Source organism: Chlamydotis macqueenii, chromosome 20, assembly GCF_036417535.1.
Source record: "Chlamydotis macqueenii isolate bChlMac1 chromosome 20, bChlMac1.mat, whole genome shotgun sequence".
Taxonomy (NCBI): domain Eukaryota; kingdom Metazoa; phylum Chordata; class Aves; order Otidiformes; family Otididae; genus Chlamydotis; species Chlamydotis macqueenii.
The window spans coordinates 4,991,803-5,014,533 of record NC_141575.1 but is presented as its reverse complement, the minus strand read 5'-3'; the positions used below and the strand labels follow the sequence as shown (position 1 = coordinate 5,014,533).

General features: G+C 44.2%; 3 protein-coding genes across 16 annotated transcripts in view; 1 reads left to right on the top strand and 2 right to left on the bottom strand.

The window, feature by feature from the left end:
- DDX31 (DEAD-box helicase 31) overlaps positions 1 to 5,399 on the bottom strand; it is a 48,712-nt gene extending 43,313 nt beyond the window's left edge. The window contains exons 1-7 of one of the 6 annotated variants that reach the window (XM_086763612.1): positions 5,060 to 5,399; positions 3,259 to 3,512; positions 2,997 to 3,072; positions 2,622 to 2,665; positions 2,112 to 2,182; positions 1,446 to 1,510; positions 639 to 683 (exon numbers count right to left, since the gene is read on the bottom strand). In XM_086763612.1, coding sequence (XP_086619738.1) covers positions 639 to 683; positions 1,446 to 1,510; positions 2,112 to 2,182; positions 2,622 to 2,665; positions 2,997 to 3,072; positions 3,259 to 3,512; positions 5,060 to 5,200 — 696 coding nt within the window. In that variant the 5' untranslated portion in view covers positions 5,201 to 5,399. The remainder of the gene's footprint in view (positions 1 to 638; positions 684 to 1,445; positions 1,511 to 2,111; positions 2,183 to 2,621; positions 2,666 to 2,996; positions 3,073 to 3,258; positions 3,513 to 5,059) is intronic. The other 5 variants (XM_086763609.1, XM_086763607.1, XM_086763608.1 and 2 more) reach the window with 5 other exon arrangements.
- Positions 5,400 to 5,495: 96 nt separating this feature from the next.
- GTF3C4 (general transcription factor IIIC subunit 4) lies at positions 5,496 to 16,006 on the top strand. 7 transcript variants are annotated; one of them, XR_015260720.1, is made up of 6 exons: positions 5,499 to 5,831; positions 6,596 to 8,416; positions 10,037 to 10,167; positions 10,853 to 10,941; positions 11,989 to 12,423; positions 14,415 to 16,006. XR_015260720.1 is itself a non-coding variant. In XM_086763802.1 (5 exons), the coding sequence occupies exons 1-5, from the start codon at positions 5,499 to 5,501 to the stop codon at positions 12,051 to 12,053; spliced, it is 2,439 nt and encodes an 812-aa protein (XP_086619928.1). In that variant the 5' UTR covers positions 5,496 to 5,498; the 3' UTR covers positions 12,054 to 16,006. The 7 variants fall into 7 exon arrangements, 1 of the variants encoding a protein (XP_086619928.1); XR_015260719.1 differs by having other exon boundaries at positions 14,411 to 16,006; XR_015260724.1 differs by having other exon boundaries at positions 11,989 to 14,569; positions 15,478 to 16,006.
- A 3,247-nt stretch (positions 16,007 to 19,253) lies between these two features.
- The window catches only part of AK8 (adenylate kinase 8), an 80,497-nt gene continuing 77,019 nt past the window's right edge, over positions 19,254 to 22,731 (bottom strand). For all 3 annotated transcript variants that reach the window (XM_086764080.1, XM_086764079.1, XM_086764081.1), the window contains 2 exons: positions 21,701 to 21,781; positions 19,254 to 19,839 (listed from right to left, as the gene is read on the bottom strand). In XM_086764080.1, coding sequence (XP_086620206.1) covers positions 19,593 to 19,839; positions 21,701 to 21,781 — 328 coding nt within the window. In that variant the 3' untranslated portion in view covers positions 19,254 to 19,592. The remainder of the gene's footprint in view (positions 19,840 to 21,700; positions 21,782 to 22,731) is intronic.

Sequence of the window (22,731 nt, the reverse complement as noted above, 5' to 3'; positions counted from 1 at the left end):
TTTCTCCTTTCACAGAACTGAGCTGAGATATTACACTGCAGGCTGCATAAAATGTTGTGCCCCAAACTAGATACCTGCAATCAATTATCCACATGGAAGTTATTATCATTTGACTTATGAAGGAAAAAAAAAAAAAAGTTGATACACTTCTCTGAAATTTCCTTTGCAATTCTGAATAATATAAATCAAACAGAAAAGAGTTCAGTAGAGAAACCAACTCTTGGAAGCCTCATCTTCGGCTCTCACTCATTGAAAACAGGACTTGAAAACAGGGCTTTAAAAACGAAATGCTTGTATAAATCTAGACATTTGCAAAGTTGATTTCATTGGTTTTACTTATTCCACCTGTGTGAGCTAGCCAATCTTCTCCCTCCCGTGCACTGAGCTAGACAGTTTCTCCAGTCTTCACAATCATTTCCGACTGCATGAGGAAAACTTAAGAGATTCCTTCTTTCTTACTTTGGTATGGCATTGAACAAAAATGACAACACATACCTCACTCTTTCTGTGAGGGCAAGATCTGAGCAAAAGGACAACATTTCCTAAGACAGTCCCTGCTGGACCCACATCTACACACTAAAAATCAGGGTTCAAACACTCACATTCAGACAGCATCAGAAAGAAAAAAGGCCACCTACCTCTCTTGTTGGGACTAATATGAGTGCATAAGGCCCATCACTGCGCTGCAGACAGAGAAGACAAGAGGACCACTAAGAATAACATAGTACTGATCAACAGAGCGCTTCCACATCTATCTCCTATTAGCCAACAAAGTGAATTCTGAAGGGTTTTAGTACAAGTTTGTACACAACAGTTTGGGGTATTCCCCCTTTCCAGCTTTAAAAAAAAAAAAAAAAAAAAAAAAAAAAAAAAAATCAACAGTCTCTTTCCTGCTTGGAAACCTGCTCACAGTCATACCCAACACTTTATTCCACACACATTGTTTCACTCCTGTACTTCTGAGTTGCAGAAATGCTCTCATGTTTGATGCACAGCAACAACCTGTAGGTAGCAGCTGCAGAAAGTAGCAATCCAGGATGGGCTGGAAACATTTCAACCCATAAGGAAAGTCAGGATGATCTACTTCTATAAAACGCACAAGATGTGGCAGACCTGCAGCAGCCTACTGAAAACAAAGGTTACTCTCCTAGCTTCCAGATCACTGCCTCTCCTGCACTCTACCTGCCCCAAACGTGACAATTTGGCATATTTACAATTTAGCCTACTGCATGAAGTAAAGGAAGAATGTGTAACATTGTTCTTGTATCATCTGTACCTTGACAGTACAGGAGGATCACATAAGCCACATGTACAAATAAAGGGGAAGAGAGACTGCTCGACCTTTGAATCAAGAAGAGACAGTGATGGCTACAAGCTAAGAGCTGGATTTTATTTTTATTAACCTTAATATCAAAAGTAAGTATATTTAATTCTGTTGCACCTACCTGTATTTTGGATTCCATTCCTTGCAAAGACTGTACAAGCGGAATCCCATAGGCAAGAGTTTTACCTTTTTAAAAGGGAGAAAATTGGAAGACTTTCCATCAAAAAAAAAAAAAAAGCGGCAACTACAGCACTCCAGCAAATTAAAGTACTGTTCATCCTACCATTCTTAAACGGAGGTTAGGGTCTGGAAAAGTTTTAATTAAGTGGACTTTCCAGAATGGAAGACTGACAGGCAATTCACCAAAGGGTTAAATTAAAGAAAAAGAAAAAAAAAGAGGTGGTGGTATCCCACTAAGATCTATCTAAATAAATATCTCCACCCACCCAAGGAAATGAGACATCCAGATAGTCTGCTGTAGAGCAAGCACGTAAGTTTGTAAAGAGCATGTGCTGCTTAGCTGTGCTGGCCTCCTGGATCTGCACCCCCAGCATGAGCCTTGGAATAGGCCCAGGTGCCACGGCTGGCAGCTGCACATCAACATTCAGCCCCACCACTGTGTTGTTACAGAAGTTTGCGCAGCATCTGTCTGTGTCACGGCAGTCCCATGCCAGGCTTCTCAGCCTGTCACTTCCATGAGCTGTACTGGGAATGTGAGGTTTTGGTTCTGTATTTGAGATCCAGTTTAATATGCCCTAGGGAAGGAGACTGACAATTAAACACTGACCTGAACCAGTCTGAGATCTCACTAGAGCATCTTTGCCTTGAAGTAGCACAGGAATTGTTTGCTTCTGAACACTGCGTAACAAACAAAACAGGTTAGGAAATACGAATGCAACATAGGAAAGAATGCTAAAGTTTTAACATACAATGACTATTTCAAAACTGTTTACCCCAAATTCCACGCATTCATCTCTGTAGCTACATCAGCACAGGTGATGTATAAGGAAAGTCACCAGATAGGCATCAGACGCGATACATTGAAAAAAGATGATTTTATGATTTAAGCACCAAATTAGAAGGCAGGACTCCAAGGTTCCACCTTCAGCTATGACAACTGATTTGCTGTGTAACTTACAAGTTATTTCTTGTCTCAGATTTTAAAAGCAACAAACTCTATGGCAAAGGGGACAGCTTAACACGTACCTTGGTCTTCACAAACCAGTTACATATAACAAAACAATCACAGACGAGTAAGGGGTAGTGAAATGCAAAGTTTTTATAGGAATTTGCTTACCTGGTCATGCTACTTATGTTTAGGACAGTGTTTATTGTGGATATCTAGAGAGATAATAAAGAGCAGTAAACAGGTTTCATCATCAAACTTTTCGTTTTGTTACTTCTTGTAGTACAAGACAGAGCAAAAACCAGAAGACTGATGCTCATTACTGCTCCAGGGCAACCAGATGTAAAGGTTCCCAGACTGCCAAAATACTTCTCAGTTAACCAGACTTACAGCATTGCTAGTACATCACAAAATATCTGACTTGTTAAAATACTGTACCCCCAAATAGTTTTCTGCAGTTTTTTAGTATTGCATCTCTCAGCTCTCTAACCTGCCCCCCGCCCAAAAAAAGCATGTTTCAAGGCACACAGCCTTGCTGCCACTCACCAGATGTGGATGGAGGTCCAACTGGCTAAAAGAATCTGTAGTGAAAACATTTTCTTGCACCTGCTGTACCGCTTTTCTGAGTTAGGGGAAACACAACAAAAGAAAGCACGTGGTGTGGTTAAAAATTGTACAATAGTATTCTACATAAACAGCAATGAAATTACATTTACCACGCGACTGCTTTGCCCAAGCAAGGGCAAGAATTCAAGACACTGAATTGAAGACATTGAAAGGGTCTTTTTCTCCCATTTGTCTAAAATACCTGTGGATTTTGGGGATATCAGGGTTGTTTCTAAACAGGCTGGACGTCTTAATGAAAGGTTTGCTCTTCTGGCCTTCATTTTGGTTGTCAGTCAACTGCCTCTTAGGAAGAGATTTTTGTGACGAACTTCCCTTTTCTCTGATGTCAGCTTCTGTAGCGCATTTCTTGAAGGTGTTTATTGATGGCTTACGTTTACGTTTCAAAGGTGGGTTTCCACGTGGTGACTGGAGTTTTCTTTTCAGAGCATTAGACTGCTTTAATGTTAACAACCCAGAGAGCAAGAATTCATTAATGAGAGGGAATTAACAACACGGTATCATATTGAACACAAACATCAGCCCACAGATAGATCCCCTATTTTTAGAATCCCCTACCCCAGGAGTAAAGAAACAAAGTTTGATTTTTGCAGCTAGACAGTTCCTACTCTAACAGATTCACCACCATGCCTGAGACCTCTGAACACTACTGAAATGCAAATAGAAATCTAAAGTCATATATAGTGCTCATCTTGAAAGGATTTCATCTAGCTTCTCCAATAACTGTGCAGAATACACTTTAAAAATCTCTCTCAAAAGCTCTGCAAATCTCATGATTACATTAAAGCCATCCCTGTGGGCTTCCGTCTTTCTGTGGGCAGGAGGGATGGCCTGTACTTCACTTCAACTTACGCTTTTGCCAACTTGTAGCATTTCTGAGCCCTTTAATTCTTCTTCTGCAGCAATCAGTTTATTTTACTGATCTTCCAATTACCTTAAGAAAAACTTTCTTTTGCTCTCCCCATATCCCGCCAAGAACAGCAAAGAAGAAAATTAAATTTCTTCAGTGGCCCCCAGTCCTTTTTCAAGGAACTTATTTTTCCTGACATGATTCTAAAACTTCTGAAATGTGTGAAATGCCAGCACAATCTTGCCCCTCTTTTTTCTCTCTCCTCCCTACTCTTAGCTGCACACTCAGATTTTCCTTGTCCTCCTATGAACCATATTGTTTTCAAGCTCTATTACTTTTTTTCACTTGTTTCTTCACATTTTGGCAACCAACCAAAAACCAACCTCTTACCACCAACATTGGCGGTCAGAAAAATGATGGTGATGCTGCCTTACGTCAAAGTATCCATTATAATTGGGGTAAGCCCCAGCAAACACTAAACCCTCACATACCCTCCGACAATATCTTAGCAATAATTTATAAGTTGATAACAGGAATTGAAACATCCCAGAACTATCGTACCAATATCTGAAAATATCTATTTAAACCATTCTTGTTCTCCTTTCTCCAAACTTAAAAGAGTAAAGTACCTATTTCTGCAACTCATCCCCACAATTACATGCTTTCCCTAAAATACAAGACGACTTCCCCTCCCTGGCAGCATTTCAAAACGCTGAGTGATGCAGAGGACTACAAGAGCATTACCCACAGCTTCAGCACTCAGCCCCCAACAAGTCAAAAGCCGCCAACAACGAAAGGAAAGCGCAGAGCAGCTTATTTTTAAAGGAATTCGAGAAGCTCGTCCCCGCCGTTTCCCGCTCAGCTCCCCGTACCCCAGCCACCACCCAAGGTGGCCGAGCCCCTCTCCCCGCCGAGCCACCGGGCTCACATGCACGTCTCAAGCACGTTTCGGAGGAAAAAAAAAAAAAAAAGTCTAAAATCTCGATCTTATAAACTTTTTTAACCCTGACACCCCCCCCCCCGTCCAGCCCCGCTGACCACGGCTCCCCCCGGGCCAGCCCCCAGCCGGTGCCTGCCCTCTCTCCCCCACACGTCCAGCCGCGGCGAGAGCCGCAGCTCCGGCCCGTAGCTGCACCCTGGGTCCCGGCGGAGCGACGGCTGGCTCGGGCCGGGCCCCCGGCCTCCCCCGGCCTGCACCTACCCGGCGGAGGGCGCCGGGCCCGCGGCCCCCCGGCGCCGAGCTGAGGTTGAGCAGCAGCGTCCCGGCCGCCGCCATGGCCCCTCGCCTCCCGCAGGGCCCCGGGGCCGCCCCTCGGGCCGGGCCCAGCCCGCGAGGGCGGAGGGGAGGCGGACGGAGCAGCGAGGGGCGGCCCGCCCCCAGGGGAACGCTTGCTCGTCCCGGGGCCCGCGGCCGCAGCCGTCCGTCTGCAGGGGCTCGGCGGGGACCCCCCCCCGCGTCCCTCCCGCCCGCGGGGCAGCGCAGGCGGCGGCGGGGCAGCCCCAGCCGGGGCGGCCCGGGGGCTTTGGCGGCGCATGCGCGCTGCGGGCCGAGCGGCCCGTGAGGCGGCGGTAAGATGGCGGCGGCGGCGGAGCGCGGGGGCAGCCCCTCGCTGTCGGCGGGGGAGGAGGAGCCGCCGCTGGGGCTCGACTCGCTGATCGAGGAGGCGGCGGCGGCGCCGAGCGCCGGGTTCCGGCTGACGGCTGTGCGGCGGGAACCGGCGGTGCGGTTGCAGCACGGCGTCAGCGGGTTGGAGCCGCTGGCCTGGTCGGAGGATCACCGGGTGTCGGTGAGCACGGCCCGCAGCATCGCCGTCCTGGAACAGCTCAGCGACGTGCACAGCGGCGGGCAGGAGATGGTCATCCACCGCACGGCCGTGCCCGCCCCCTCCGCCGCCTGTCTGCTCAAGGTGAGCCGCCGGCCGCCTCCCCCTCGGCGGGGCCCGGGAGGGGCGGCGGGGGAGCCCCCGGGGTCGCCTCTGCCCTGGGCTGCTCCTGCCCCGCACACAAGTCGTTGCAGTGCACGCTGTGCCTGATGCGCTGATGTATTTCAAAAGCACAGGGGAGAAAAAAAGAAAACATATAGCCCGGTAACGTCAAGGTGCAATATGACCCAGTACCAAGTGGGTTTCAGGGATCCTGAAGTTTAGCAGGTTTTCTAAGAATCATTTGAGCTCCAGCACTTTGATGACATTATTTCAGTGAGATTCTAAGTATCATTTTTTCTTGATTTGCTAGCTAAGATGGAAGATTTTAGCAGCAGGGACTGGTTTGGGCTTCAGGGGGGCATCTGAGGTTTTTGTGTATCGGAGGCGTAGCACATCTGGGTGAATATCTTATGTGTGCCAGGCCAGGCTGGACGGGGCTTTGAGGGGCCTGGTCTGGTGGAAGGTGTCCCTGCCCTTAGGACTGGATGATCTTTAAGGTCCCTTCTGCTTTGATTCAGCAGACAAAGATTCAATAGCTGAGAGCCAAAACTACACAAATTCAGGCCAACAATGAAGCTTAAGTTTTTAAAAGTGAGGTTAATTAACCATGGGAACAACGTCGTATAGGTTGTGACAGAGGATGCTCTATTACAAGTGGAAATTAATTCCAGGAAACTCTTCCTAAAACAAACAAACAAACAAAAAATTCTACAATTGTTTTACATTTTTTTTTTGTTATCTTTTAGGTTGGTCCGAAAAAGGAGGTAGTGGAATGTAAGGAAAAGTTTGCAAGTTCAATGGATCCAACGGTTAGTCAAACTTTTATGCTAGATCGAATATTCAATCCCGAGGGGAAGTCTCTGCCGCCTATGCGAGGATTCAAGTACGCCAGCTGGTCACCGCTGGGCTGTGACGCAAACGGAAGATGCCTGCTTGCAGCTTTAACCATGGACAATCGTTTGACCATCCACACAAACCTCAACAGACTGCAGTGGGTCCAGCTGGTGGACCTGACAGAAATCTATGGGGAGCGTTTGCACGAAGCCAGTTACAAACTTTGCAAGGCTGACACTCCCAGGGGAGAACTAGGAGACTTCTCTGAATTTCAGCGACGGCACAGCATGCAGGCTCCAGTGCGCATGGAGTGGTCGGGCATCTGCACCACTCAGCAGGTTAAACACAACAACGAATGCCGGGATGTCGGCAGCGTGCTCTTAGCAGTAATCTTTGAAAACGGTAACATTGCAGTTTGGCAATTTCAGCTTCCATTCCTGGGTAAGGAATCAATTACTTCTTGCAATACCATAGAGTCCGGAATAAGTTCCCCAAGTGTCTTGTCTTGGTGGGAATATGAACACAACAACCGGAAGATGAGTGGACTTATTGTAGGGAGTGCTTTTGGACCGGTTAAGATCCTTCCTGTCAATCTAAAAGCAGTCAAAGGCTACTTTACACTGAGACAACCTGTGGTCTTATGGCAAGAAATGGACCAGTTACCAGTGCATAGCATCAAATGTATTCCTCTTTACCACCCCTACCAGAAATGCAGTTGTAGCTTAGTGGTGGCTGCAAGAGGAGCGTATGTGTTTTGGTGTCTCCTGTTGATATCCAAAGCAGGTCTGAACGTCCATAATTCCCACGTGACAGGGCTTCATTCTTTGCCAATCGTCTCTATGACTGCAGACAAACAGAACGGCACGGTGTATACGTGCTCCAGTGATGGAAAGGTAAGGCAGCTGATTCCTATATTCACGGACCTTGCTTTAAAGTTTGAACACCAGGTGATTAAGCTCTCAGAGGTGTTTGGCTCTGTCAGGACTCACGGAATAGCTGTTAGCCCATGCGGGGCATACTTAGCAGTTATTACGACAGAGGGCATGACTAACGGTCTTCACCCGGTTAACAAAAACTACCAAGTTCAGTTTGTAACCCTTAAGACTTTCGAGGAGGCAGCTGCGCAGCTCTTGGAATCTTCTGTTCAGAACCTTTTCCGGCAAGTGGACTTGACGGATCTTGTACGCTGGAAAATTCTGAAGGATAAGCATATTCCTCAATTCTTACAGGAAGCACTGGATAAAAAGATTGAGAGCTGTGGTTCTACTTACTTCTGGCGGTTTAAGCTGTTTCTCCTGAGGATTTTGTACCAGTCGATGCAGAAAGCTCCCTCAGAGGTCATGTGGAGACCTTCACACGAGGATGCAAAAATCTTGGTATCAGATTCCCCTGGGATGGGCAGCACTGAAGATGATCAAGAGGAAGGAACTTCTAAACAAGCCAGCAAGCAGAGCCTGTGTGACACAGGCAAAGGTATGGATGTAGATGACACTGCAGATGATTCGCTTCCTCAGTCAAGTGACATAGGAGGCCGTGAGCCAATGGAAGAAAAGCTTCTTGAAATACAGGCACAAATTGAGGCAGTAGAAATGCACTTGACACGAGAGCACATGAAGCGGGTGTTGGGAGAAGTTTATCTGCACACATGGATTACAGAAAACACCAGTATTCCCACCAGAGGAGTCTGTGACTTCTTAATGTCCGATGACGGCTACGATGACAGAACAGCACGAGTAAGTGCACCTCTATGCTCTGGGGATCCGGTGTTACAAGTGACTTATTTCTCCCTCCTCCATATCCTTAAATGAAAATACAGCTTTAGGGGTGGGAAAGAGAACTGTAATCCTGTCATCCTTGCCAGTCAGCTTCTATAGAGCATACAGCTGAAGTTGTCCTGTGAAATTATGGAGTAGCAGGGAATGTAAATACAGATGTTGAATTTGCATCAGGTACAATAAAGAATAAGCATGCCTGAGTTTTTGCAGAACAAGGGAGAGCGCCACGGTTATTCCGTTGCTGTTGGTGGGTTTAGAACATGCCCTGATTGGAAGAGGTGTTTGTTTTCATGGCTAAGCCTACTGAATTTATCCTTATTTATGAAACTTACAGTGGTTCTGAAAGCGATTGTGTTTTATGAGTTAAATCCAGTGATTTGGAACTTTATGCAGGACTTTCAGTTAACCAAACTGACTGAATGTCCGTTACAACTGAAACCGTCAGGCATGCTTGCATTTATTGACCTACAATAAACAAGCGTAACTGAATGGTTGTCCATGATAGGAACCCTTCCCCAAAATGAAAGCATAACTGCAAGGACAATATCCTGACTATTGCAATGGGTAGAGCAAACGTCTGTGTCAGGAAATAGGTAATCAGTGAACCCTACTCTGGACAATGAAGTTTTCTGAATATAGACACCAGACAAAGGAAGCTTCAGTGGGAACAGTGCCATCAGCCTCCTGGCTCTTACAGCTTGGTGACAAGAGCGTCTCTGATGTCTCTGTACCTCTTTGTATGAGCAGAGAACAGTTCTTTTCAGTACCTAAGTCCTTAAATCACTTGAACTCTAAAAATCAACCTTTACATTACATCCAGAAAGACAGAGGAAGGAAGCACATTTCCATTACTGATAGGACTTAGAAGCAAGCTGGCCACAGTGTGGCCTTCAGTAATTCCCTAGGAAAGCATTCTGGCAGAACTGCTGTGTTTTTCTAGCATCCAATTACTATGAATTGAAGGTTTGAGAGGTTGCTTTTCTTATCTTGTAAACAAGATTCGTCTTTTTATAGTGATTAAAAGCTGACTTCCAAATTCTATTTTATCTGTTCAGTTTGCTGTCACATTTTAAGGGTCCTTGGGATGTGGTTTATATCTATTGAAATGTCAAAGACAAATTTGATCACATAAATGTTCTACTAGAAACATTATGTGTACTCTAAGATGACTGCTGAAGACATGCATCCAAGTAATTTCTGAACAGGATTTTTTTTTTTAGCACATCCATTGTGATAGGCCTGAGAATGTGAAAGCAATGCTAGAACAGTCAGTGGCATCCTCTGAAGTGGTATGATACCAATTTCTTCAGTACTTTTAAAATTTGCAAGTAGCATAACATAACACTATTGCTCTTAAGTTCTGTATCCCTTTACTGGGAGATGACAATAAAATAAGAATACATTAATACTTATCAATGTATTATATTTCTTATGCTTTTATTTCTTTGAATTCAGTGAAAAGCATAGATCTTTGCATCCTGTATCATATTCTGAAATCACAATATCCTGAGAGACATTTCCACCTTTCAGCAGGCAGCTGTCTTGCTGTAAACAATGCTGACTGCTGTGTATTCCCAGGTGCTGATTGGGCATATCTTAAAGAAAATGAACAAACAGACTTTTCCGGAGCACTGCAGCTTGTGTAAAGAGATCCTGCCATTCACTGATCGCAAACAGGCAGTCTGCTCCAATGGACATATTTGGCTCAGGTAATCTGTTCTAATCTGTCCCCTTGATGATTTAAACATATTTAAATAGCTAACCTAACACACCTTCTAGTGTTGGAGTAAACAGTCACAAGCGTGTTATTTGTGCTGCAGTTAATTTAAATTTTTGCTGGCTGTTACCTGGTCCCTTCCCTGAGAGTGAGGGCATTGTGGACTGGATTTGGTCCTCTTACAGTACACTGTTTTCAAAATAAAACACATTTGATAGTCTTTTTTTTTCTTCAAGCAGGGGGAGGGAGAGGGGGCAGGGAGGAAGTGTGCGCGTGATGAAATCAAGCACAACTCATCTTTTGGAATGGCACATGGAAGGAGGGTTGTTCTAGCTACTTCAGTATTTAAAAACAAAGTAATTTAACAAAGATAATTGGAAGCAAATACACTGAGAAGTCAGACAAGTTCAGGAACATCTATAAAAGGAGATCTTCCAGTGTCGATTTATTGGGTACATGGTGATTGTCCCTGGAGTCTTGGCAAGTCAGTAGTCTGTCACTTTAAGAAAAACCTTTGCCTAGCAGATACTACCTGCTAGTTGGCTAAATAGTCATTGCCTTAAAAACACTGTGGTTCTTCCCGTGTGCAGTAACCCTGACTCAGGGCATAGGAGCAGGTCACAAAACAAAACCACAAAGCCCCGAGCCTCTTGGTAAAACAACTTGTCCTTTCACAGGTGCTTTCTAACCTACCAGTCCTGTCAGAGTTTGGTATACAGGAGGTGTTTGCTTCACGACAGCATTGCACGGCATCCAACCCCAGAAGGTAAACTGTTCCTCAGGGCAAGAGGGGAGGGATTATGTATTCTTAAATTTTATCTGCAAAATGACTTGAATTAGTTCTGCCAACTTTCCTCCTTTAGGTGGTTATTGTGTGAAGTACTAGTATTCTGCATTTCAAGGTGTCCTGTTGTCCATGCATTAGTAGCATATCTTAATTACAAAATAGTGACTGCAGAAATTGATTTATACGTGCTACATTTCAGTGAGAGCTGGGTAAACACAAAATCTGTGTTGCAGTGCTACCACAGTTAGTTTATATTCAAGTTGAATATATTAGCATCTAGTTCTGCAAGTGATGAAGGTTTATTTCAGTGCAAGCTGTATTGATCCAGCACAAGTTAAGAAACAGTTGGCACCTTGCCGGCTTAGGTCCCAAACCTGCTACAAGTATGTCATTCAGAGAAGGTAATGGCAGGCTGTGGGGGCCAGTCAGCCATTTGGTTTTGCATTTTCAGAGTTTGAGGAGGGACAAGCTGTGCAAAAATTGTTTTCTTTCCAACTGGTACACTTAGAAGCATCATGGAGTACTCTAACAGCTTGTCTTAAAGTGTAGGTGATACTTTTCCTCTCCCTAAAATATGTGAGTATTCCAGTCAGCACTAAGGATCAACTACAGAACTCAAACCTGTGTAGAGAAAGGCTGTAAACTTAATTGTCTTGTATTAGAGAGGGACAGAGAAACAGGAACCAAGGGCTGCGTAATGTTTCAGTAAGAAAATGGGAACACTACATTTGTGGCATGGTGATCCTTTAGATTTTTTTTCCTATGTAGCTATTTAGATGAGTATGTAATGATACAGCATGGACTGTTTCACCTTAATTTTGTCCACTCCTGAAGTGGGATTTAAACTAGCACTACTTGAAATTTCAAGACAGAAATTGAATTGGATTCCTTCTGAACTCTCACTTAATCCTACATGGTGAATATACACAAACTGTTTCAGCATTACTCTTTAGTTTGTCCATCTCTGGCATCACTCCTGGGTTCATGTCTACCTGCAGCTTTAAACAACTTGTTTTTTATTTGCAGATCCTGAATGGATCAAGAGGTTATTGCAAGGACCTTGCACATTCTGTGATTCTCCTGTGTTCTAGAGAAGAGCTATGTAGATATTGAAAGTCTTTACTGCATAAGCTCCCTTCAGTCTGGAAGAGTATTGTGTACAGGAATACAGACTTCAGTGGAGGAGGAGGACGTTGTCCGTCACCCTGTAAATAGAATATTGGAGACTCTAGAAAGTTCAGAGCCCGTTCCATGCTCCAGAAACAGGAATACATCTGGAAGAGTGAGTTTACAAAGCGATTTGGAAATGCACCCCATTGAAGCATCAGCAGCTGGACATGCTTCGTTTTACTGAAAAAGAACTGAAGTCTTAAGCACGGAGCGTGAACTGTCCTTTCTGCCCGACACCTGTGTGATTTCCCAAAAGCTAGGAACAGCGGAGCTGCCTCTTGAATGGTCTTGGTGGGTAGAGAAGGCTTCAGCTTGTAGTGCTCTCCTTTGCTTTTTAACAAGCTCTGGCACTGTTGCAGAATGTTAAACTATCAGCGTAATTTGTGGTTCTAATTTCTTGCGGAGTTAAGCATATGCCAGTTAACAGCCATATGAAAGAAATTGGCCATTGTATTAGTTTCACTTAAAGTCTAGAAAAATAACTGCCTCTTAACTGTTCTAACAGTATTGCAGTCAGAAGGGTAATATTGGCTGCCTGGGTCAAATATGGATCAATAAGAATAATTTTTAAAATGTAATAATTATTAAACTAATAGCAATTAGATTAAACACTAACATATATATAGAATTTCCAATACTCTTAAGTCTCTTCACCCGCTTTCTTTTTCTGAACTAAGTTTAAGCAATTCCTTGCTTTGCCAATGTATTTGCCTTTTGTTTCCCTTAACCCTCTACCGAGACAAATCACTTTTCCCGTGTAACTCAGTTGACAAAACCATTACCAATTTACGTTACTTTCAATTGAATTGAGAGTCTCTCTCATACACAAATAGAGTTTTACAAAAGTTTGACACACAGGTGATCCCTCCCAGCTGACAGTTTATCTTTTCATAATAACACAGTAAAAGAAACCCAAAACCACCACCCAAAACGCAGCCACCACCATGGCTAAGATGTTAGAGGTGAAGTTTCCACAGGTGGTCGTGGAGCCTGGTGAGGCTGTTCTTGTATAACTCTAGAGATCCGTAAATACACTAACGATGTAGCATGGCTGAGCCCAGAAACTCGTTCTGCTTTCTAACTGTCCTAGCAGCAAGAACATCTTTCTCTGTCTGGCATCTAGTTCATTTGGGGAGCAGAATACTTTTTTAACTTCCTATGCAGTGTTAGAGGAATAATACCTCCAGAACGTGTATGGTTATTTGTCTTGTTAACTTAAATCCATGTTGTCAAATAATCCAAAGTTTGTGTATTTACCTTCTTCAGAGTACCAGTCTGGACACTCAGATGTGTTGCCCTGTTTGTAACTCCTGACACTTCTGATTGTGTGTGAAGTCCTCTATAGCTATTTGAGAAATCAAGGAGTTGTCCTGACAGTATCAGTCTCCAGCAATGCATGTGTGGATTGTTTCCTTGATTCAAACTATGCATATTTTCTTAACATTCCTTCACCTTCAGTAGGAGCAATTTTTTTTCAGCTAACATTAAAACAAGTCAGCTGTCCTTACTATTCAGTGTTTCATGCATTAAGCATGATAGCGCTTTGACTGAGAATAATATTAATGTAGTAGACTAGAACAGCAAAAGCACATTCATCTGTAAAATAATTAGCCTTGTTTGTAAATATCCTTGGAAGTGATACCATAATTGTATTAAAGAAACATTTAGTTTTTTATTGCTGTGCATTGAAAATCAAAATGACTTTAGTGTGTCTGCAAAGAAAGAAAATGTGGATTGTGATGACATCTCGTAAAACAAAGAGTAACCTTGATACCCAATGTGTGTGTAGTTCAGGCCAGGTACTGTATCTGGGGCAGCATCTATCTGGGGTTTGGAAGGAACAGAACATCAGTGTCCGATAGCTGAACAGGTTTATTCACAGTGGTAGAGAAAACATTTTAAGTGGAAGCTTCAAGTCCTTGTCCAGGCAGTCCAGGCTAGTTCATCAGTGAGTAACTGTTCCGATTCAGAAACTCACCTGACTGTGGAAAAGGTGAGAGAGCTCTCCAGAACCATGTGTAAGTGCTTTTAAAAAATTCAAATAACATTTCTTTGATATTGGCTTAGAAACCATAATAATATCCTGATCTGCTGAAATGTTTAAGTCTGGCTGACCAAAAGGTTCCAGATAATACCATTACATTAATTCCTGGTGATTACTTCTGGCCGTTATCTTTAATCTCCCTGGATTGAGTTTTAATGCTTTAGACATGTAGAAGTTCTAGTACACCTAGCATTAATATTGCAGCATTAATGTTTATTTTCCTTGTCTTTCAAGGCAGTAGACACTCAGTATACCATTGCCAGTTAATTTAACCTGGTTTATGACTGCTGGGAGAATGGAATTTTAAAGGCAGTGATGTCGGCTTTGTCTGCATGCCAGTGGAGATCCTTTAGCACAAAGCTTTCACTTCTCACCCTGACCCATTCACAACAGGTAATGAGGTACTGTGATTTAATTTATTCTTTAAACCATCACTGGTCCCTAGGTGTATTTTTAACTGGCCTAGGCTTGAATAGCATAGCACACCTCAGACCAGTAACGTTTAACCTCTGATGCTGATCTTACCGGATTTCTCTGCCCAGCTACCAGCTGAGACTTCCTTCAGGAAACATTTTATCCGTCTTGGACTCGTAACGTGCAGGTTAGTCCCACTCCTGCTGGAGTACTGTAACAACCTGCAGGGCTGCAGCAGCACCTTGGTGCATTATCCCCCACATCCTAATCAAAACCCTTGCTTTCACCCCACGCAGGGAAGGCGAGCGGGTGAAGAAGGTACAAGCGCCTGCTACCAGCTCCTTGTGCTATTTTGCCATTAACAGAGTTGCCTTCTGAAACTAACACACAGCAGAGCTACCCAATATTAAGGCCCAGTCTGTTTGGAGACACTAAGTGAAGTATTCAAAGAATAAGTCCCACAACATTGGAGCGTTTATCTCACTAAGTTTTTGCCCTAAGTTTTGCAAGCTGTACAGGTGAGTAGTTGAAGGCTCTCCCCAGCTGCTTCATCATTTGGTTGTAAACACTGTGGCTGTTTATGGTGCCTGATTTCCAGAGGAAGAATAATGCTCCAGCAGAGAGACCAAGTGGTTCTCAATGCACAGTGTCAGTTGGAATATTTTAATTCTGTCGCTGTTTTTTTAATGCAAACTCAGTTTTTAGTGCTCTTCACTTGAAAATCCTGCTGCTCTGCCATGATCTGGGTAGTGACCTCAGGAGTGTCACAGCTGCCTGTGGGTGATTGTTTTTGTTGTTGCAAAGCAGCCTGCACATGGGGCAGTTATTAGCACTAGCTACACCGCAGTTCGGGGCAGAAAATGGAGTAATTCCCTGTGCTGTCCTAGGCTGCAGCAGAGTGAAGCAAAATGTGAATGTCCAAGTTGGAGCACCTTCATCACAGGAGGACTCATGCACTGCTGAGCGCCTACAGCAGGAGTTACAGGGCCGTGCCAGCCCTGCGGCATTCCTCTTTAACACGAAACTGGGAGCCCAGCCCTGAAAAGGGAAAACCCAAGAGCCATCCAAATGGAACTGTTCAGAGGAGAGTTTAATTTAATTGCTCCGCTATTCTAGTTATCTCTTCATGCTATTTTAATTCCATTCTGGGGTGTGAGTGTTGTACCTGGAAGACCACCTGGTCACCAGGCTGAATGAAAAGCAAAATTGAGGTTTAATCTTTAGTTTCTGGATTTTTCCTTTGAGACTTAGTTCATGGGAGGGTCTGAAAAGTTGCTGTGAATATTGATGCTGTGTATATGGCACATTTTGTAAACGTGAAGCAAACCTGGATGAATGTTTTGTATACTGCGACAGTAGCATTGTAATCCTGCTCCTTTTTTATTCTAAATAAATAAAGTACTTGTTTGTAATGTATGTATTTTAAAGGACTGAATTCCTGGGAGGGACACAGAGTGCCAAGAGCCGAGACTGGCAAGGAAGAGCAGTGTAGTTAAGCACTCAGTCCTTCAGTGTAAGACTTCACGCTTCAAAAAAAAAAAAAAAAAAAAAAAAGCAACCAAAACTCCTAATAATAATAAAAATCTCACTGTGCCCACTGTCAGAGAACTCCGGTGGTAAACCCTGGGAGAGGACCTAGATTCTGATAGTGCCCTTCAGCCAAACAGCCGTTCCCTTCTCTGCAGCACACGTTCAACTCCTCATTTCCCTGGCCTGAGCTACCGCATGCCAGCACTGCAGCTCCAGAAGAAGATTCTACTAAGAACAAACTTCCTTTGATGAAAGGGGTCTGACATCACCTTTTCTTTTCTTCTATAGAATCAGTTCTTGTTGCAGAAAGAGGAGGGTAACCCAGGAGAGGCTGCTTGTAGCGAGGAATAGACAATTTTCTGTATGAAGTGCGTATGTATGACAAGGCACGAGTCACCTTTCAGGTTCGGTTTTGGCAACCGTGACACGAGTGGGCAGTTACAGGGTCATAACCACAGCTCTTTCCTGTTTAAGCTCAGCTTAAGCTGCCTTCTGGGAAGCAGAACTGAGGCACAGGTACCTGCCAAGCCTGTCTTTACTTTAAACCAAATCTTAAGGACCTGTACGAACACCTTGCTGGCCCTTCCTTCATTACAGTCGTGCAGCTTCTACAGCACTCTGTGAGTCGGTGGTGGTAAAACCAGCTACATTTCAGGTTTTTGGCTGGCGTCACCACCCAAACCTTATGAGGAAAGGTGAGAAACCAAAGGAGGCGGCAGGGGAAACCTTCCAAGGGCTACAGGGGGTCTCTGCAGAGACGGTGCTGGAGAATTGGGTCTCCTGCCTGGGGGTGTTCAAGCATCCTTCCCCCACCGTGCACCAAAGGATCTATTGTTTGGAGCAGGTGGAGAAGGAAGTATGTGGAACAGTTGCACATACTCATCTTGTTGCTGAACTACATAATTAACAGCATAATATATAGGGTGCAGCACAACCCCCAAGCAGCCCTCTGCAAAGCCACCTCAGAAAGCAGAGTGATAAAAGATGTCCATCTCAGAACCGGGCGAGCTGCACAATAAGTAACGTCTAGTTCCTGCTGCGCTCTTACCACCTCCTCTTTACCTTGTTTTTCTCATTGCTCAACATTTGTTTTGCCAGAATAAGATGCTAATAAAATCAAGTGTAGTTACCAAATTGGTTTTCAAGTGTTGCATTCCAATTATAAAAGCCTAATTCCTCCTTCCACCCACTGAACCTTTTTGGTATTAACAGGCTTTACTATGCAAAGTGATGCAGGGGCTGTTTCGTTTACAGTAATTAAATGAATGTCAATTGTTTTAGTTGTTTCTGAGGGAGAGTTCTACATGAGTATTAGCATGTTCTGCTAACCCTTACGTTCTGCACTTCAGGCCTGCTGCAAACCCTTGGGGGTTGACCATTGACCTGAGACTCCGTACCCAGACATGCCAAGCGCATCTCAATGAGACGAGCTCTTTTTCTCAGTTTCTATGGAACCAGCAGAGCGGAACTAATATAGCGTCCGCATATAGATGAAAGAATGAAGAGGAAAAAGGGCTTTACAGCTAAATTAATTAAGCAGATGTACCTGTCTAATTAAAGATGCACTGTCCCTTTTGTACCCTAGCTGCAGTACAAACAGTATTTAAATACACTCTCTATGCATTTCATCTATCAAAATATTTAGTAGGAACACTCAGATGAAGGTGATATTAGCAAGATGAGCTTCCCATGTATTATTAATAAAAGGGCTCCCAATTATGCATGAATGCTACAGCATATCTTTATAGCAATCGCATAAACAACAGCTGCCCAAGTAGGTTACCAAACAGCACATTTGTAACAGGTAGGACTGTTATAAATGCCCTTGCCCAGCTTTACACGAGGGTTTGCAGTTGGGCCCTGCGCCGTGGGAGCAGCCTCTGCCTCAGCCTGGTGCTAAGGGCTGGGGTTTCTCAGCACAGGAGACACAGAGGACTTGCTTGCTTTGCTGGTGCCAGAGGATTTGGCTTTCTTGGGTTTCAAAGATACTTATTCTGAGATTTTTAAAGCTGCCTTCAAGACTGGAAAGTCCAATTCCCACTCACCAAAGGCCCCAAAGGTATTGAAAATTCTGATCTGAAGCTCTCCCAGAAGATTACAATATCTCCATAGCCATCTGGATAACCAGGGTGTTCCCACCTGACTTTGCTCTGCAGGTGTGGAAGGGAATTTGCCACGTACATCCCTACAGCACTCTATATAGACCTAGACTCACATGATCAAAGATAGCAAGACCCAAACTTATTTAGAGCAATAGGATCAGAGAAATCATCTGAAACCAAAAGGCTCCTGGAGGCCTGCACTCTCTGAAAGGAGGAGGCACGTGCTTCCCGCATCTTCTCAGGCACAGAGGGTTCCAGGAGAAAGCTGAAACTCCTCCCCATCCTCTGGTCAGGGGAATTCACATCCATACACAAGGGAGAAATAGAGGGAGACATAATAAAGGCATCAAACACAGTGCTCCTCTGAATCACAACAAATCACCCCCCTTCCCTAGAAGCATTAGGGATGTACATTTCCATTGCCAGCACCCGAGCTAGCTAACAGAGTGCTGTGCTTTTCATCAAAGATTTTCCAGTTAAGAAGGGACTTACCTGAGTATTTACTGCAGCCAGGTCCAGCCAGAGCAAAAAAAAAAACAACAAAAAAACAGGCACCAACCTGCCCAGCCACAGCTCAGCCAGGGCAGCCACAGGCTGGGAGCCTTGCTCTCTGAGGAAAAGAGAATTTAGTAACCTACCTGCTCCTGCAGCTCGTTATGTCCTTAATTGGGTTCTGAAGTGATGAACCTGCAACCAGTTTTCTATGGCTCTGGGTATTTTTTTTCCGGCTATTCAGAGTCTTTCTGCCCACCGCAGGGTTGGACTGAAGATCAGGGTGACGGAGATGGCTGGTGCACCCGCAGAGCGTTTTGTCAGAACTTTTAAAGCAGTCTGAGTTTACAAGGGAGTAAAAACCTCTGCACCCCAGCTTCAAAACACTGTAGTTGTCTTTGGGGAAAGTGCACTGCAGGGCTGCAAGCTTTGTTTTTCTGTTTGCTTTTGTGTTTGCTTGCAGCAGAGTGTGACGGTGAGGTAAACAGGCAGTGCCTGGGTAGTTTTGGTGGAGAGCAACAGGTCAATTAAGACACAAACACATCTAATGACTTTAATAAGCCAAATTTGCTTCATGGGTATTACACAGTTAAGACAAAACTACTATTCACCGAATCACAGAATCAGAAAAAGATATTTGAATTAAGCACAGGAACTTCCCTAGCCACAGTGCTTCATACCTTGGATCACAAAACAAAAGCTGAAAAAAATTCCCCTAAAGCACAATTTCTTGCTCTCTGTACTTCACTCAGCTTCAAACGTAACACAGCTTGGCTATCTTCCTCTGCACTTGTGGTAACCTGCTGCTTCAGTGACCAGACTACAAACATTACAAGAAAAAGTTTAAAATCAGCTGCTTCAGAAATTACCTTCAGTACTTATAAGCTTTTTAATTTTTTGCATGGAACGGGCTTGATGATACAGCTTTCTATAAACTCAAAGACAACATAAGGGTCTTGGTCAGCATTGACATAAAAGGCATCTTCATAAAAATCCTCCAGTTCCTTGACATTCCCGTAATAGGCTTCCACGCGCTTCTCAATATTTTCTTCCTTGTCTCTAGGGTTCTGCCTGAGACGGGCTTGGATCTCTGGAGTAGGTGCTGGTCTGAAGGTAGCGTGGTATCTGGAGATGAGATAAAAATGCCACTGCTTCAGCCAAGCTGAGGACACAGCAGCCATTTCCTAAGATACTCTGTGTTTTTGCCTATCACAGTTCCTTGGAAATGCCTCTTTCTACCCTAGGTTGGAGTTTTAAAACAGTGATTGGAAATTTCAGGGCAAGTAATCTGCCATTCCTGCTCTCCAGAATCCTCAGTACTCAAAAGCTGGGAGTTTCTCTTCATGTGACACAGACAGAGTGCTGCTAGCCTTTATATACTTCACACAAGGTGTGCAGAAATCCCTGTTACGTGCCCAATGCTCCACGTTCAGAAGCATTTCCAGATCTATTCCAGATCCAATCCCAAGGTAATGTGTTTTACTTGTAATCTTTGATTCCTGTCCTTAAAAAAGCATCTTTAAAAAGCCTAAACTTAAACCTTAGCATCTGTTTAAAATCTTTGCTGTGGCTAAAAGCTGTTTTGCAAGCATGTATTTAAATTTCCTGCCATAGTAATTCTACTTCTGAGTAACTGTCTCCCACGCCCTAACACAAAACCAGCTTATCCCTCTTCCCGTACAGCCAAATTTTCTGAAACTGTTGGGATAGATGCAAAACTGAGGAGAGAAGCAGAGTTTCTGTGTCTCTGCACAGAACTGCGTGACAGCCCCAGCTGGTACAATGATGTGGACGCAGGGTTCATTCCATATCAGAATTAGTTAGAGCGCAGCTGAAGGCCACCCTCCTCACTGCACTGTAGCCAGCGGTGCAGGTTTAACATAATGCCGAGGATTAGAGACAGCGTCTAAAACAATTCAATTCACAGTGAATTTGGAAGGAATATAACCCAGAGTTTGGAAGAAGGAAGCGTGTTAACTGGAGCAGATACTGAACAAGCTAATCCTAATGATAAGAAATGCAAAGATGTGTGAATGATTTGCTTCATACTGTTCAATTCTTCTGAACAACTGCATCACTTATTACTAAAACAAAGGGAACGGTTACAGCAAATTACTGTTGCTGTCACAAGTTAATGTTGCACCTCGAGTGAGATGTCTGAGTAATCACGTATTGCTTTGGGACAAATCCAGTATTTATGGCTTTAATCTTGGAGGGCTCAGTATTTGTCTTTGATTCAATGGGATGCATTTAACCATTGGAAAAGTAAAACGTGTTTAAAATTTAAGTGTGAGGAATCATAGAAACACAGAGTAAGTGAGGTTGCAAATCCACACCACTTCAGCAGGTATTCGGGGAGATATTTCATTGTTACTTGTTCCCCCAAAAACAAGGGAGGAGAAGACAGTAAACCTGAAGGTCATTGGTGAGACAAGGTGATGTGACTGCCAGGGAGATGAACTGCCACATTTGAGAGCCCAGTCTTACAGTGACTCGGTGACTCAAACGAATTTGCTCTACTGAGCAGGAAATATATTAATATCTCACAGCAGACAGAACCATCACAGGAGCTGGGGGAAGTAAAATGCAGCAAGTTTTCCATTTTCCCCGTCTGGGAAGCCTTCAGAATTCCCATGGGAATGTCTGAAAACCATCTGCATTTAGGCTAGGTTTCAGACATCTTCCCTCAGTGTCATTTTACCAACCAATTTAGTTACCATTAAGATGTTAGACCTGAGCTACTTGCTACTGTAGATTTGAGGCTCCAAGACTTTAAAATGCCCTATTCTGAGAAGAAGAGCTTGCTGCGGCAGGGAGGTGGGTTGGTACTCGAGTAGCCATGAAAGTTTTAACTTTTTTCTTTTAAGGAGTCCCCAAGCAAGAGTACAATATTCCTGAGTTTCCTTAGATTTCTAAGAAGTCTATCTGGTGCTTTCATCTCACTGGCAGTCTTGAAAAATGTTAAACATAAGACATGAGTGCTAACCTTTCCCCAGTGACGGGATCAATCCTCCGTTGAGACAGTCGTTCCAGGATGGATTCATAGGGGAGATTAAAGAAAAATACCCTGTGAAGAACGTAACAGTTAAGTGCATTAACATCCTGAGAACATCAGTTGTGACCTTCAGAGTATGAGTTAATCCTTACCCTAACGAACGGCACACGCAAACCTGGAAGTGACAGGACCACCCAAACCCCAAAACTGTGGCATCAGAGAACATCAGCACATGCACAGGACCTCTCTTCTCTGGTTCTTACATCTCGTTTAGTCTCCAAGCTCATCAGGGCAGAAGTTCTGACACACGCCGTGCATGGTGCTGTGTGCACTGACAGGGCCCAGCGGACAATACAGTGACTGAATTTCAGCTGGAGCCGATCTCAGAGCCTGTCGCAGCTTGCTCATGATCCAGCAGTTACCTCAACTTCCTCTGAACCCAGCTTCGCAACCCGACTAGCAAATACAATCACAATGACATTCTGCAAAAGGTAAATAAAAAATTGCTACTGTTCCTGTCAAGGACAGAAAAAGAGCTTGTCTGCCAGTATTATGCATTCTGCCCTAATAACAGCGCTGCGCAACTCAGTGCCCATGAAAGGGATTTTTCTCTTCTGTTTCAGCCCACTTCCACTTCTTTTGCCCTTGCCTCCCCAAGTAGCCCCACAGTGCGAGTCCTCCTGTCTCCCACTCCTGTCCTGCATCCTTAAAAGCAAATTGGTTAATAACACCTAATACATGCCGCTTTATGATGTTGACAATTCTCTGTCCCTTCCGTTAGCGCTGACCTGCAGAGAACAGTGCCAGGGCACGGGAGGTAGCTCAGCACAGCATAACCCCCTCGACCATCAGCCTTGCTGTTGAGACTGCTAAAGAGGAAATACCGCTGCTTGATTGTAAGATCAAAATCTGCAACTCCCGTGGAGTCTGAACAAGACATAGTTGCTCAGTGTCTTAAAAAGTCAGACCCTAGTGTCAGTGCTGTGGGTTCCAGCCTGTGAACAGCTTTTCAGCGGAGGATG